Raw genomic sequence first — 15,270 nt, forward strand, 5'->3', positions numbered from 1 at the left:
TTTCGGAGAAGAAAAACCACGCAAAAAAAAAAAAAAATCCTGGTAAAAGCACACACCGGACAGCGCAGGATGAAACTCCCACAGAGTTCAGTTGATCTGTTTGGATCAGACAGATCCAACTGACTGAATTAGCGCAGATTTTTCTGCAGATGGGAACCAGGAGGAAGTGCATTCAGACCCCAGCGGGTGAAGTGATGCTAATTTAAGTAAATTCGCTTAATTTAATTTATTAAAAGTTATTGGGGCCTCAGTCAGTGGTTTTTGTCACTACGACAAAAATGTAGATACATTTATCTGCTTAATTTGTGATGGGATCTGGATTCACGGTGAATATTAACTAAACCGCATAAAATGCAACTAAATAGCCGATGTTTCTATGATCGTAATTTCAAAGATAAAAATAGTACAGGACCGATTTATTTTTTATGTTGTTTTTTATGTTGTTGGTGCAGCCCTGACACCAACTCACACACATCTTCATTAACAGCCTTACTTGTAAATCGATTTTTCTTTTCTTGGGTTAGGGTTTGGTTTCATTTTGATTGTTTGTTGCTTTTTTCACAGTGAAGGTTAGTGAATGCTAGTGACTTTACTCAGAGCCCAGTGCTGTACATGAGGAGGCTGTTAGAAAACACCAACTGTGTTTCTATCAAGGGTTTTGTGTTTTGAAGTCACATTAGAAATGTTTGATGGAAACAGAAAAATTCAAAATAACTTCTTCACCTTCGCAAAAAAGTTCTTACACTTGATTGAGACTTTTCCAAAAAGAAGTTAATGCACCAAGTAGAAGATGGAGACACATTTTTCCCATGATGTTCTGATGTAGCAAATGTTCCCAGTCCAAACCAGACCATGACATGACAACTGGATATAAAAAGAACTAATGTTATCCTGATAGACACAGAGGTTAAAAACGATAACAGATGTTAGTGCTGAAATGCTTCTTTTTCTCCAAACATGATGCTCTGCATTGCAGCCAAACATCTGCTGAGGGAGAAAATTCTTTCATGGTTCTTGGTTTTTTTAGTCAAAATGATCTGAATATGCATCTTGAATTGATGAATAGCAGAAATTTCTACCCTGTAGTTGTTGTTGTTTTCCAGCATTGACTCTATAATTTGTTTTATTAATCTAACATTGTATTTAAAACATTTTAAAGATTAAAACTGTCTTGTTTTCATCTTGTTTTGCTGAAGGTCCAGAACTTTCTTGGAAAGTAGATTTTTAATCTCAATGAGTTTCTCTTCCTGGTTAAAAGTTAAACAAACCTTGGCATTGTGTTAACATGCTTCCTTCTGCTCCAGAGCCGTAAAATACAAAAGCTGCTTTTATTTTATCGGTGGTCACCATGACGATGATCAGTTAATAAAGCTGATATCAAGCTGCTTCCCTGAAGCAGGGAGGGTGTACTTACTTTGCCCATGATTATGGTCACAGGCATAAAACTCTTTTTGTTGCTGTTTCAGTTATTTGACCGACTGTTGTGAATAAATGTTGCTAAGCGGCTCTCAGGGGCCACAGACAAGAGATCAATAAAACACATCATAAAACTGGAGCAATAATAGAAAATAAAAGCCACACGACAGAGATGAACAGATCTAAACCTGGAGCACATGAAGCGTAAACCTGCTCCTGGTTTACCTGTCAGAGCAGGAAATGATCAGTTTAAAGTGTTTGAAGGAAAAGGCTTCGATGCAGACTGCTTCCTGAGGTCAGAGCCGTTTCCTCACAGGCAGCAGAAGAAAACACTTACAAGCCACTCCAGCAGGCTTGTTGGAGTTTGATGAAACCAGTGCCATTTGAACTCACATTACAGCTGGAAAATAATAGTCTTCACTCCTCTAAAGTGTCCCTGCCCCGTCTGATCCCGCCGCTCCTTCCTGCTACTGTTTGCTTGACATCTCCTGGTTTCTGTCCTTCTTCCCAGCCTGGTTAGTTTCTCCTGCCTTCGCCTCGCCTCTTTGTCTCGGAGACAAAGCGAACACTTTGCTACATGTGGCTGCTGAAGGATTTCATTACAGACTCACAGGAGCAGGTTTCATCAGTCTGGCTTGTTAATAGTTTATGGCTTTAGGCTTTTCGACTTGATTATCTTTTTAATGGTCATAAAAGCTCACCAGTCTGGCTCTGTGTGTCTTTTCTGTCAACCACAGATGGTTTATGCTGCCACGATAAATCCTCTCGCTTCTTGTATTCACATTAACCTCAACCTAATCCAAAGCATTTTTAATGGGAAAAAATGATCATATTGTACTTAAAAATACAGATTTTTTATTTGGAGTATCTAAAATATTCTAAAGAATATGCAGCTGGGCCGAAATATCAAGGTGCAATGCTAGTTGACTCGCTACTGGAAGGGTTATTCACATAAAGTGGATTTTTTTAAGTAAAACATTTTTTCTACTGCTTGCCATTTTCATTTATGTTTACTTTTAGATCTTTGAAATATTCCCTGGAGTCTTACATTTATTTTAAACACAGAATGATTCAAATAAACCTGGTAGATCCTGAGGTATATTACAGCCACTTTCAGGCAAAAAGCAGAAAATATGCTGATTGTTTCTAACAGTTGTGATAGAAATCACTTCACGGATTAGTTTTTGGTAAGTGACTTGGATCCCACTTGCTCAGTCTCTTTTTTTCGAGTTGCTTCAGTCAAATCTCTGTCAGAGACGTCTGGACTGTTGAGCTTTCCTCAGAAACATTCATCTTTATCAGGCCTTCCTGGTTAAATAAATGTAAAAAAATAAATAAATAAAACAACCTCCTATTGCAAAATGAACCTCAGATCCAGTGTTACTACCAACCTACAGTGTGTTCCTGTTAGCAGAGAGGAAGAAGCTCAGAGTGAGAGTAGAGTACAGCTGTGAATTATCAGCAGAGATTAAAGATCATCTCTGCACACTGCGTCGGCTCTGAATGCGTTTATGTGCATCTAAGTAAACGGCTGCCGACTCGGGTCACTTTATTCCTCCATCAGTGTTTGTGTGGCTCCGTTTGTGTGTGTGGGTCCATCCATCCAGAAAATAAAGCCTTATTGAGGATGAAATGGGATTTTTAATTGGCTGAGCCCCGGCCTAACTGCTCTGCGTGGAACTTCACGGCCCCTTGTACAATGTCACCGACACACACAAACACAACGGACCCTCGGCGCCGTGCACACTCAGCCGTGCACGTGTGCGCACACTGACTGAAAAGACACATTCACGCAGGATATATCTATGTGTCAGGGAGTATTGATTAGACCATTTACACCAAATAGAGGAGAAGACTGGCCGCCATCAGGGAGACCTCCCTAACTAGCTCATTTACACACACACACACATTTAAAAACGACCTGAAGTCACCCGACACACACACATCGACTCTCCTCCTTCACTCGTCTGTTTCTGTCCTTAAGAAGTGAACAGACGAAGCTTTTCTCCCAGACGAAGCCTGACACGTACATGCAGAGTGTGATGCGGCTGTTAAAAGGTTGTCTCCATGTCTGACAGCGCCTCTAAGAGCCCACATCGATTTTCCCCTCCGCTGACGGTCTCTGAGAGCCAGGAGGCCAGAGAGGGAGGGATCAGATGTCAATACATGCAGCAAGGCACTCACACCACCGAGGATGATGGTTCCATTCCCACCACGCCTCGTTGCTTTTTCAGGCGGACTAACCAGCAGCCATGTTTAGTCGGATTTATTCCAACTCCAGTTCATTTTTCTAAAAGCTCCGGTTTGTTTGGGGAGCTGTGGATACGTAATCGGACCAAAAACATGGCCTCCATTTCGGTCTCTGTTGGGTTGAATTCAACTCTGGTACAGTTCGAATCCACATGTGAACGCCAAGCAGACCAGAGACGGTTTCAAAAGCAGGAAGTGGACTACAAGCCCATGGCATTATGGGTAAATATGACTACAGCAAATGCTTGAGTGTCAGTGTGTTTTCACACCTGATAGTCTGATAGACTCAGTTTGATTGGGACCAAAACTGCAACATTTGTTAAATTTCCAGCTGCTGTGGTTCTCTTTCTCATGGCACTGAGTCAAACCAACCAAACCTTCGAAAAACCTGTTCCCCTCCTCACCTGTGGGGGCGCTGCACTAAGAGCCACTGAAGAAGACTGAGTGCATCTTCATTCTTGGTGAAATCCAAACTAAAATGGAGTCAGATTTTAGGGATTGTAGGATTTTTCTTTTGTCTTTGATTTAAAAAAAACCCACAAGAAATTCCACCTGCTTCCTCTGGACTCAGGTGTTGTTTTGGTTTAATTTACCCAGAATGCCTTGTGCTACATTCTACTTCCTGCTTTTGGAGCAGTGTCCAGTCTGCTTGGCAAACAAGTAATTAAAATGAAAACATGGTCAGTTTCATGCATGAGTTAATTTGAAGAAATCACATCTACCACGTTATGAAATTACCTTAAGATGCCAGAAGCTCTTAAACTGTCGTTTTGTTTGTGTTCCTGCCTCAGGCCTGATCCGGTCCAGAGTCCGAGGGGCCGACGCAGCCAGGGCCAAAGTCCTGACCTTCCTGGACAGCCACTGTGAGGTCAACAAAGACTGGCTGCCCCCCCTGCTGCAGAGGATCAAACAGGTGAGCTGCAGCCTCATCATGCTAACCAACACATCTGGAAGGGTTGAAACTCTCCAGAAACTGGGATCAGCAGCTCCAGTAACATCTGCAGAGTTCCTCACAGCTTATAAACCCCATGAAAACCCTCTGAGTGTGTTTTTGTGTTTGCAGTTGCTTCAGGAATGAAATGTGTTCATTGTGAAAGTAGCCGTCTCTCTGATTGCCTCTCATTAAGAAATAAGTGCTGCACTTTCTGCTTCCCCACGCTCCCTCCTCCGCTGTTTGTCTCTGCTGTTTGAGCCGACTGCCTTTAACTGCCCTTTCCTCTCTTATCTGTCTGCTCCTGTTTTGGCACTTGTCAGTTCTTCCACAGTTTTACATCTTTTCTTTCTCCTTTTCCATCGCTCCTGCTTGTTTGTCACCGCTCTCTTCGCCTGCAGTTATTTTCCTCCATTTATCGCCAGACTTCACCTGTTGCCATCACATCCTTACTATTTATTTATTTCAAACAAATTACCTCTCTCTATTTTCTTTAGTTTAATTCTCACATGTTCAAGTCTAAAATATTCAAGCTATTTTTTGTTTATAGACTTGGTGAAATCTTGGTTTTATATTTTTAAACTGAAGAGAGTTCTGCTAATAATCTAATTGTGTGATTCACACAAAGACTGGAGTTTGACAGTTTTTCCTCCTTTCCTGATACATTCTCGTCCTTACTGTTGTTTCATAACTTTTTCTACTTTTATTCATGGCATCCACCACTCTCAAGTTCTTCTTCAGGTTATTCTCTCGGTGTCCTCTCATTTCCTGAGTTTTTTCCACCGATTCATCAAGTCAGCACATCCTTTGTTGGTATTAAAGACCTTTGATCTCCCAGTGTAGAGGCGGATCAATAAGTAAATCCACCTGAGAGTCAGGAGTGTTTGGGCTGCAGTGTCAACATCATCGTTATTCATTCCCACAGCGTGCGTACGTGCGTTTTAATGCACAACAAGTCGTTTGTCACTGTCCATGCCGGTCATTTTATAGTCGTATATTTAGATTTAAATGTATGAAGTATTGATCCGGGTCAGCAGAACCCCACACCGCTCTAAAATCCGATCACCTTTCAAATAATTGTCTGTCTTTTTGATAGAGAGCTGAAATCTCACCAGTATTTCAATTTATCTTAATTCCTATAGCTTTCAGTCATCGTGATGTGGAATTTTATTAATAACTCAGGATGAAATATAGTTCATTATTCACAGCAGATCATTTAACAGCAATATTTTGTTTTAACATCTTCTTTGTCGGTTATAACTTTACCTTTATTTGGCCGCTCAGCTGCAACAAGTCAGTCAATGAAGGTCCATAAAAAAGAAAAAGAAGAATATTGACAAGTTCTTTATTTCAGCAACTTATCGACCAGTTCACTAAGCATGATATTTTACAAATTACATACTTGTAGCCTTTATTTATGCAGACGTTCTGTCTACACTGTTGAAGTTGGTGTTTGCAAACCAGCCAATCTGGGAGGAGAATTCACTTTCCTTGGTGCTCATTGGCTGAACCCAGAAGAACAGAACCAAGTCTGTAGATTTTAGCTTCTGTAGTTGTAATAAGATAATTAATGCACATGTTTGGTGTTTGAAGTATGTAAATAGGAAGTTATAGGGGTTTTTTTAGACGGAGTCTCTTTCCATGTATTTTGAGACGATGATGTGACATAATGTTCAGGAAAACATCACTGGGCTGCTACTATTTGTGGAATAAATAAACAAGGCAGGTAGTTTACAATAATTACACTTTTTTTTACTACTAACCATGTTATTTCCACCCACTCAGTTTATAAAAATATATATTTTCAAAGGTGAAACCAGTTATTGTTCATCACTGAGGCGTCTGGACTTTGGGGATTATTGTACATTTCTAGAGTTTCTCTCATGAATTTCCATAAGAACACAGTGATGTAGTTCAAAAAGTTTCCATTGCTTTGTTTCTCTCCTTTTGTTTTTTCTCATGAGCAATCTGTTATTCTAAGAATAAAGCTGCATAAACAACGAGGAGTAACTTTTCCACTCTATCAGCTGTTTAAATATTCTCCTTGAAAATCTTTCTTCTTTTTAAGACAACCTTTAAAAACATACTTATGCAACAGGATGAAATCCAAAATCATGACAAGTAAATTTATCCTTTATGAAAGGTGGGAAAACTAAAACATACTGTTTACAGGGAGCAAATTGTGGAAAAATGTGGGACCAAAGCTAATAAGCTAGATGTGACACAGGAGAGAAACATGAAGATGGGCGATAATAGATGGTGATGATGAGGATGATGCAGATTGTTTTGGGGTCAGGATGCTCTCAGCTCAGCCATAAGATGTTCTCATTTTAAATTAGGTGGAAAGAACAAAATGACTGGAATTAAGAAACTGCTCCGGAGTGATTTGAAAATAACAGTCATCCAATTACAACACTAATGTCACGAATGCTTCTCCCTGAGTGCTGCACAGTGTCATTACCCTAACAGCTATTGAAGCAGCCGCAGCGCTCTGCGATGTGGCTGGAGCTACGGTGGGATGCTGCCCACGTCCCCTTGCACTGACCCTGCAGCTAATGGTCCAGAACCGCTCCACCTGCTCTGTAATATCACCGGCTGAAGGCGCATCCAGCCATTTGACCAAACTAATAGAGGGACACCACATGATTTAACAGGGGGCCACGTCTGGCAGTGTTAGTCAAAGTGTGATGGAAAATTTGTACTTTTATCCTTGTAAAGAGCAAACTATGTCATCAGAGGAGGAAATATGTGGGCTATAAAGGGTTGTCATGTTGGTAGCGCTAACTTTAAAATGATTTAGAACTGTTTCTACATGGTAAACGCAGGATTCCTGTAGGAGCAATGAGAGGATACACACTTTGTTGGGTTACAGTGGATGTTTTCTGTCTGTTGTAGTGACATCGCCTTCATTTCCTAACAATATGAAAAACTTACGATATCCTTTGGTCTCCCAGCAACCAGCAGAGCCATGCTTACATGCATTTTGAAGATGAAAGTTTATTGATTTGTATGTCCTAAAGGTCTTAGTGTGGACACTGAGTCCGTGTAAATGAAGACCGTTTTACCTTTGTTGTGCCTCCCAGTAGATTCAGTTTGTTTGGGAGCCAAAACAGCAACATTTGTTTCATTTTTAGCTGCTGTGGTTTTCTTTCATACCAGCCAAACCGTTTGCGCTACCTGTCCCTGTCCCTGCCTGCGGGTGCGCTGGACCAAGACAGGAAACATAAAAACCCTGAAGAAGCCTCTGAGCGCAACTTCCTTCTTCACAAAATGGAAACAAAAATGAAGTTCCGTCAGATTTTAGTGGTTAGAGAACTTTTTTTTTCTTTGGTAAAAGACCATGAGCCATTTCTCTGCCAGGCTAGCTTATTTGTTTTGGTTGTATTTACCCAGAATGCCCTGCACTTGCAAATTGATTTTGGAGCTACAGTCACCAGAGTTCACTTCAACCCAGGTGTTTAGCTCTTTTAAACTTATTTCACTAAGTTTAAAAATAACTTAGTGAAATAAAAGATATAAGTGAAGTTTGTACAATGTTAGGAGAGCTGGGAAACAATGAAATATTTCTGGTGGTTTTCTGAACAGGACTGCTGGGAATAAAGCTTTAAACCAGTGTGCAGGGGGTCTAACAAAAAAAGTATCCCATAAAAGCAGCTTTAAGTGAGCATTTCTAGGTCACCTGCTTCAAGCATACCCTTGGAGACCAAAGTGTGTCATTGTCATTGGAGCTTATTGGTGAAGCAGTTGGTGTGGCTATGCAATGCAGACTGCTTCTAATTCTTGTAGATATCATTTTTTTCTGTCTTTTTAAAGTAATTTTCCTCCCTGTGGCCATCATGTATAAAAATAAAAACGATTTATTTTGACCTTTTAACCCTTGAGAGTTTATTAAAAGTTCTGTTCTTTCTGAATCCATCCTAGGTTTTTGTCTTTCTCCTTTCTTTCATCAGCAAAGTGAATATAATGACGCTGAATTGAAAAGAGCAGAAATAGCGGTCACTCTCACGCAGTAACTGCTTCTTGCATGATTGCTGCCAAATGACTGAAAATTCCTGCCAGTGTGAGAATTATCATGACCTTGAAGTGTACTGTTACTTCCACACACAGGTGAACACACACTGAACTGGAAATGTCATTTACTGGAGCAGAGTGTGAAGACGGGAATGCTGATAGCATCCATCTTTGCTTTAATTTACATTTTCCTTCTCATTTTTCCCTGTTTGTCCTTCAAAACTCAAACTTTGGGTGAAATGTGTTTGTTTTTCGTTTTGTACCCAGGATCCGACTCGGGTGGTCAGCCCTGTCATCGATATCATCAACATGGACACCTTCGCCTATGTGGCGGCCTCAGCGGACCTCCGCGGAGGTACGAGGAAATGCTGTTCTCCCACCTTCAGTCAGAAAAATAAAAATGGCTTTGAGGTGCCTTCAGGGTATCTTTTGATGGCAGAGAGAAACCCCTGAGGGTTTCTGATTTATGAGCGGGCCCTTCATGACGGGTTCATGAACCTCCTCTCTGCTCTGGAGCTCAAACGCCTTTGAAATATTTTCCTTTCAGCTTCCCAGCTCTCTGTGTTCGTTTTTCTTTCTTGCTGGATTCCCAGCGGACGCTGGGTTTGTTTCCTTCAATATGAGCTTGTATTTGAAACGTGCTGACAGTCAAACACCTCACCATGAGTACTCATGCATAAGTTCCCTTGCATTTTCAGTATTTTTTACAATGTAAAGCTTAAGCACAGACGTTGGAAACAAATGGATTCGTTCTATATGATTCTCTCAGCTCGATTTATCAGGTCTGGATTGTGTTGTTGTTTACTTTCTGATTTGTGTTTACTTAGAATTAAATGACCAAACTTACATTTTCTTCTGTGAACTGAAATAAAATGTAAAGTTTTTGAAAAGAGCTCTAAAAATCTCAACTGTTTCTGTCGCAGTAATCAATTAATCAATTAATTGCATTATAGATTAAAACGAGCTCAATAATTTCCATTCTGATGATTACAAATTTTTGGAGGATTATTTTCTTAATATCTACATCATAATCTACATCATTTTTGGATTTGGTTGTTTATGATTTTTATTTCCATTTATTGATTTTGGTCGTTGTGTTTTATTTTGGATATTTCCAGTGTTAAATATTTTTAACAAAATTAAAATTTATTAGTTTTAGAGAGGGGCCGACTTCAACTTTTCAAGGATTATCAAAGTATTCCTTGAAAATGGTCTCAAAATAATAATGTTATTGTTCATCCCAATAATTACTGGGAGAATTTATTGACCAACTTTACTTGTTATTGTGTTTATTTCTAAAATCCAATCATTAATAAATTCTAATAGTTTTTTTCTCCTTTGTATTCACTGGTTACAAACGTAAAAGGTAATTATGAATTATTGATGGATCAGATTATGAATGAATTACTCCATAACAGCTCATAGTTTGATAATATATCAGAAATCCTGAAGAATCTTCCTTATTTTAATCCTGACAGGTTTATGTAGCTTCATCTGAGCTGAAACAAAATGAGCAGAAAATAATTTGGTGTTCTATCACCCATCATCATTTCAGCAGCCAGTCTCTCCTAAGAGCTTTAAACTTCCTGTTTCCTGCTATTATCCTGTCTTATCCTCATCTTCCTCACTTGGTGGCTGCAATCAATGCCAGTCAGTGGTGATAATAGTCTCTCCAGCCCAATCCCAGCTACACACAGAGGACCGATGGTCAGAGATCATTTCATAACTGGATGGTGGCTCCCAACATAAAACGATGCCCTGAAAATGTGATTTTTAGTGATCCTGAGTTTATTTTTATCACATTTTGACATGTTTTTTTTTTTATCTCAGTTTATATTTGGGATGCACCGATCCACTGTTTTCACTTCTGACACCAATATCTGAGGTTCAGTATCGATGCCGATCCATCACAGGAAAACAGCTGAACCGACATGAAATGTTTGTTTTTTTAAACACAGACATAAATTTCCTGAATTACAGATTTTTAGTCCGATGAACTTTACTCTTTACTGTCACAAAGTAACAAGTTGGAGCATGGCACTTCAGATTTCAAACAAGTTTCATGAATGAGATTAAAAGTTTCTGCAGCTGAAACATTTACTATCTCTTCTCTTTTTTGATTTTTCAGAGCAACCTCTGATGAAACGTGATAAATGGCTTTATTTTCACACATCAGCATTCATTCTTTAAGCCGTTGCACATTCAGGCTGCCTGCTATTTGCAGCATTATATGATGCTTACACGCATTTCTGTTTTTATCACTCAGGGTTTGACTGGAGCCTCCATTTTAAGTGGGAGCAGTTAACAGCGGAGCAGAAAGCACGCCGGACCGACCCGACCCAGCCGATCAAGTAATGCACAGAACACATTAAATCCTGACCCAATAAAACTTTATGTATGACATGGAAAGATGCTTACACCGAGGCCCGGTCAGAGCCGCCCTGACCTCAGACATTAACACGCTTAATAGCTGATCTGCTCTTGTGAGTTGTGAAGTTTGGCATTCATTTGAAGTTTTCATTATTAATTCTGCCGTTCAAGGTTTTAACAGCTTTTTTACATTCCACTTCTGATGTTAACATGTTTATTACTGATGATTTTTCCTCAGGAGAGTCACATAAACAGAAAATAAAATATCTAACATCATTTCTGGGGGTAAACAGGTTTAAGCTCTGAACAACCTTTAATCTGCATTTTGTCTGTAAACCAGGTTTATTTTTCTCTGGACATGTTGAATCCCAAGATAAACTTCTATCAGGTTTAAATTCTTTATTTTCAGGCTTTAAAACAATCAAAGCTGTGAAAATGTATTATAACAGATTTCTTCCATTTTTGCTTTTCTTTATTACTAATTGTATATTGCATAAAGATAATGCATTTTTTATTTGTCATTTTATTCACTAAGGGAAAAAAATATCCAAACTATTCTTGCCTTCTTGGAAAATGTTATGAGAACATTGTGTTTATTTTGAGGTTATTTATTTTACTTCTGCCTAATTTAAGTCGCTTAGATATGCTAAAAATATATAGCATTTCTCTGTATGTCATTTTTCAAACTGTTTGATGATCTGATGAAGGTAGACGGTAAAAACCATGGAGATGTGAGTGTAAATCTGTAAAAAAGGAATTAGGATCATTTCTACTTACAGAAACAGCAAAACGTTCCTCAAAACAATTCAACACCAGAGTTGGATTTAAATATCTAATCGCTTCCTTCCAGGCTATTAGCAGATATGGAAGACGTTCAGCGTTGAAAGTGTTGGTGAAAGTCGTTGTGGGCGTCTAACCTCAGTCTGCGGCTCCCATTTTCAAGCTTCAGCAGAAACTTTTAATTGCTTCTAAATGTGCGCCGTTTATGTGTGAAAGTGAGCAATAATGTGTTTGTGTGGTGGAATAAGATGCTGTTAGGAGTCTGTGTAGAAAGGCTTGACTTGGAGTTTACACCGGGGGGGGGCAACGTGCGGTTCGGGGGCCATTTGTGGCCCTTAGACGGATTTTGTGTGGCCCCCAACTGTTATTCAGGAATCATACAAATCACAATGCAGATGGAGACTTTTTATTTGGAATCCAGGTAAAATTACTATGGACATAATTTTCTTCCAGTGGAAAATGTTAGGTACAAAATATTCATTTTTTATAACATTTTTATAATAAGCAGAACCGCATTCATCCAGAGACTTTTACTGGAAAGCCGACATTTCTGCACCCAAATCAGCTTTTATCTGATTCATTAAACGTGTAAACATAGAGAGTGTTTGGAAAGAAAGTGACTCGAATCCTGTTCTTATACTGAGGATATATTTGTTAAATTGAGCCATACAATGGGAAATGCCTTTCTTTTCATGCAGCTAACATGCTAAATCCTTTTTAAGTTCTCATTCTACATTAAATAACATCTCTCTACTACAAAATAAAAAAAAACTGATGTATTTTTTTTTTAGTGTTTTTTTTACTTTTTAGGGACTTTTGACATTTTTGACCCTCGTGACAAAATGTTTGGACATTCTTCACTTATGTTATGGATTCCTAAACTGTCCTTATGTGTGAGTGTGTTCATGTCTCTTTATTAGGAAACAACATATATTCCATCAAGGTTTTTAAAGTTGATTAAAAACAGTCACATTCATCTGATGGGACCTTCTGAAACCCAAACAACTGATGCTTAAGAAACTTCTGAAGACTGCAAGTGAAGAAAATATGAATGAAGAAGGATGACTGTAGACTAGCATCATTCTGAAACAATTACAGTGAAAATCCCATTTTGTGTGTCAGGACCGGCTAACTGGAGCGCTGCGGCGTCCTGCTGCAGCCTGGATGACAAACGATGCGTGTCTGCACCTCAGCAGTCAGCAGCAGAGCCCTGCTCCTCCTCATTCTGACCTGTTAGTTCTGCAGTGACCGTGGCCACGACTCAGAAAACCTAATCCAATGAAAAATTACACAGCTCTAATCATTAATGCAGGGAGACTTTATTACTTAGAAGCATTCCTAATGAAAAGCTGTTTTTTCCACTTTTGTCTCCTCATCTGGGAGCCAAATTGTGTCTCTTTGACTTTGTGCATTTATCCTTTTTCAACATGTCCAGAGAAAAATAAACCTGGTTTACAGACAAAATGCAGATTAAAGGTTGTGCTAATGTGTTAATAACTCTTTCGCTTTATATGACGTCTGATCAGCCTTGAAGCTCCTCACATCATTTCTTTACCAGGTCTGATTAATGCAGGGGACACACAGAGTTACACACAAATATGCAACTGTTTCTTTCTGAATAGATAGTCTGGATAAGGTTCTAGAGATTCTAATAACAGGACCAGGAAATTGGCCATAATATGATACAAAATGCAGCATCTGTTGTTGACTGATGTTTAAAATATCACCTTCTGTAATCTGTGGTCCTGAGATTTAAACATAATAGATGGATGAGGATGAGAGGAACCAAATGAAAGCAGCTCTTTTGTCTTTCTTGTGTTTCGGTGCGTCAGGACGCCGATCATCGCAGGCGGGCTTTTTGTGATCAACAGATCCTGGTTCAATCATCTGGGGAAGTACGACACGGCCATGGACATCTGGGGCGGAGAAAACTTTGGTGGGGATAAAAACACACACACACATACACACACCTGTACGACAAACCCGTCAACACCTCAGACAGTCAACAAACTGTGCTGAGTTTTATTATAGTTTTATCTGACAGAGCAACACAGAAGAAGAAAAATGATGCATGATTTTTAATTTGTTCAGAAAAGGAAAGTGTATTTATATTCAGTTCTCTTTCCTCTGGTTCACATCTTGTTAAAAAATCTCCTACTAAGCACCTTTTCTATCCTATAATTAATATATTTTTAATAATCACACAATCAGCTCTACATTGTTAAGTGTTAAATGTCTGAGCTTTTCACATGTAGATGTGAAAAGAAGGATTTTCTAGCTGCAGATGCATCAGGGGTTCAGAAAAGGAAAACTGCTCTTGTAATAACAACTTTATGGCAATGAAATGTTTATTTTCTTATTCAAAAAAGCAATTGAATTATTTATTTGTTTGCATTTTAAATGTATTTTTAACATTGTATAAAATAATCTTAAATTTAATGAAAGATCTGCAGAATGTGTCATTTTTTTATCTGATTAATCGTCAGATTAATCGATGGAATAATCGATTACTAAAATATTTGTTATCTGCAGCTCTAATAAGAATGGCCCAGTCAAAGTCCAGACCTGGCTAGAAATATAACAATTTGTATCAAGAGTTAAAATTGGAGTTTAAAATTAAAACTCTTGGATCATTTTCCTTCTATTGTGAAAAAGTTCAAGAGTTGTGAATAAATTTGCAAACCTGAGTATATTTGACAAAGTCAAGAAAAACCATTTGAACTTGTTGGAGTATTACATCACTCTCCGTTAATGATGTAACCAATCTGTTATTGGATTGTAATATGAGAATGCTTGATGCAACGCGTTTCCCTGATTGTTTCATCAACAGTGTTGCAGCAGGAAGTCTGACATGTAAATTTAATTTCAAAATATTCTGATGAACGAGTTTCTTTCTGCTAAAATGAGAAGAGGAAACAGACGAAAACGCAGTTTATCCATGGAGCTTCTGGACTCATTACTGTCAGAGAGCGAGGAAGGTTGCACTGCAGAGACATTTAGAAATGGATTTAACTGAGCTGTTAATGGCGTTTATATTCACAACAGAAATATAATATGTCAGCAGAAATAAACAGAGACAACAAGAGACCAAATCCAATCAAATCTGTTAAAATGGCAAATTTAAGAACAACAGGCGTTGGCAAAGTGCTGCACACCAAAACAACAAATAATAATTACAACATAAAACAAACACTGTATAAAAACAAATGGATCGCTCACTCTTTATTAAAAGCCGGTGAGTAGAAATGTGTTAGATGTTGTTATTATCTTCAGATTTTATTTATTTTTTTCCTGGTCTTCCACCTTCCTGGACTTTTCTGCTCCTTTCATGCAACACGCTGCTGTTTACTGCAACACATTTCATGCACCATGCTTCAGTTTAACCTGCCATGTTTCTGTTTCAAACATTTTGACAACCAGACTATTTAAAATCTAATAGAAATGTCTCTGAAGGAGCAGAATTATTCTATTTATGAAATGATTAAGTTTCCCTCTCTTTAATGAGTCTTGTG

General features: G+C 38.7%; 1 protein-coding gene across 2 annotated transcripts in view; it reads left to right on the forward strand.

Moving 5' to 3' along the window:
* galnt14 (UDP-N-acetyl-alpha-D-galactosamine:polypeptide N-acetylgalactosaminyltransferase 14 (GalNAc-T14)) overlaps positions 1-15,270 on the forward strand; it is a 146,371-nt gene that overhangs the window by 107,974 nt on the left and 23,127 nt on the right. For both annotated transcript variants that reach the window (XM_015034007.1, XM_015034006.1), the window contains exons 6-9: positions 4,458-4,579; positions 8,876-8,963; positions 10,875-10,959; positions 13,591-13,694. In XM_015034007.1, coding sequence (XP_014889493.1) covers positions 4,458-4,579; positions 8,876-8,963; positions 10,875-10,959; positions 13,591-13,694 — 399 coding nt within the window. The remainder of the gene's footprint in view (positions 1-4,457; positions 4,580-8,875; positions 8,964-10,874; positions 10,960-13,590; positions 13,695-15,270) is intronic.

This window comes from Poecilia latipinna, unplaced genomic scaffold (genome assembly GCF_001443285.1).
Source record: "Poecilia latipinna isolate Pla-1442-1.1 unplaced genomic scaffold, P_latipinna-1.0 Scaffold284, whole genome shotgun sequence".
NCBI classification, from domain to species: domain Eukaryota; kingdom Metazoa; phylum Chordata; class Actinopteri; order Cyprinodontiformes; family Poeciliidae; genus Poecilia; species Poecilia latipinna.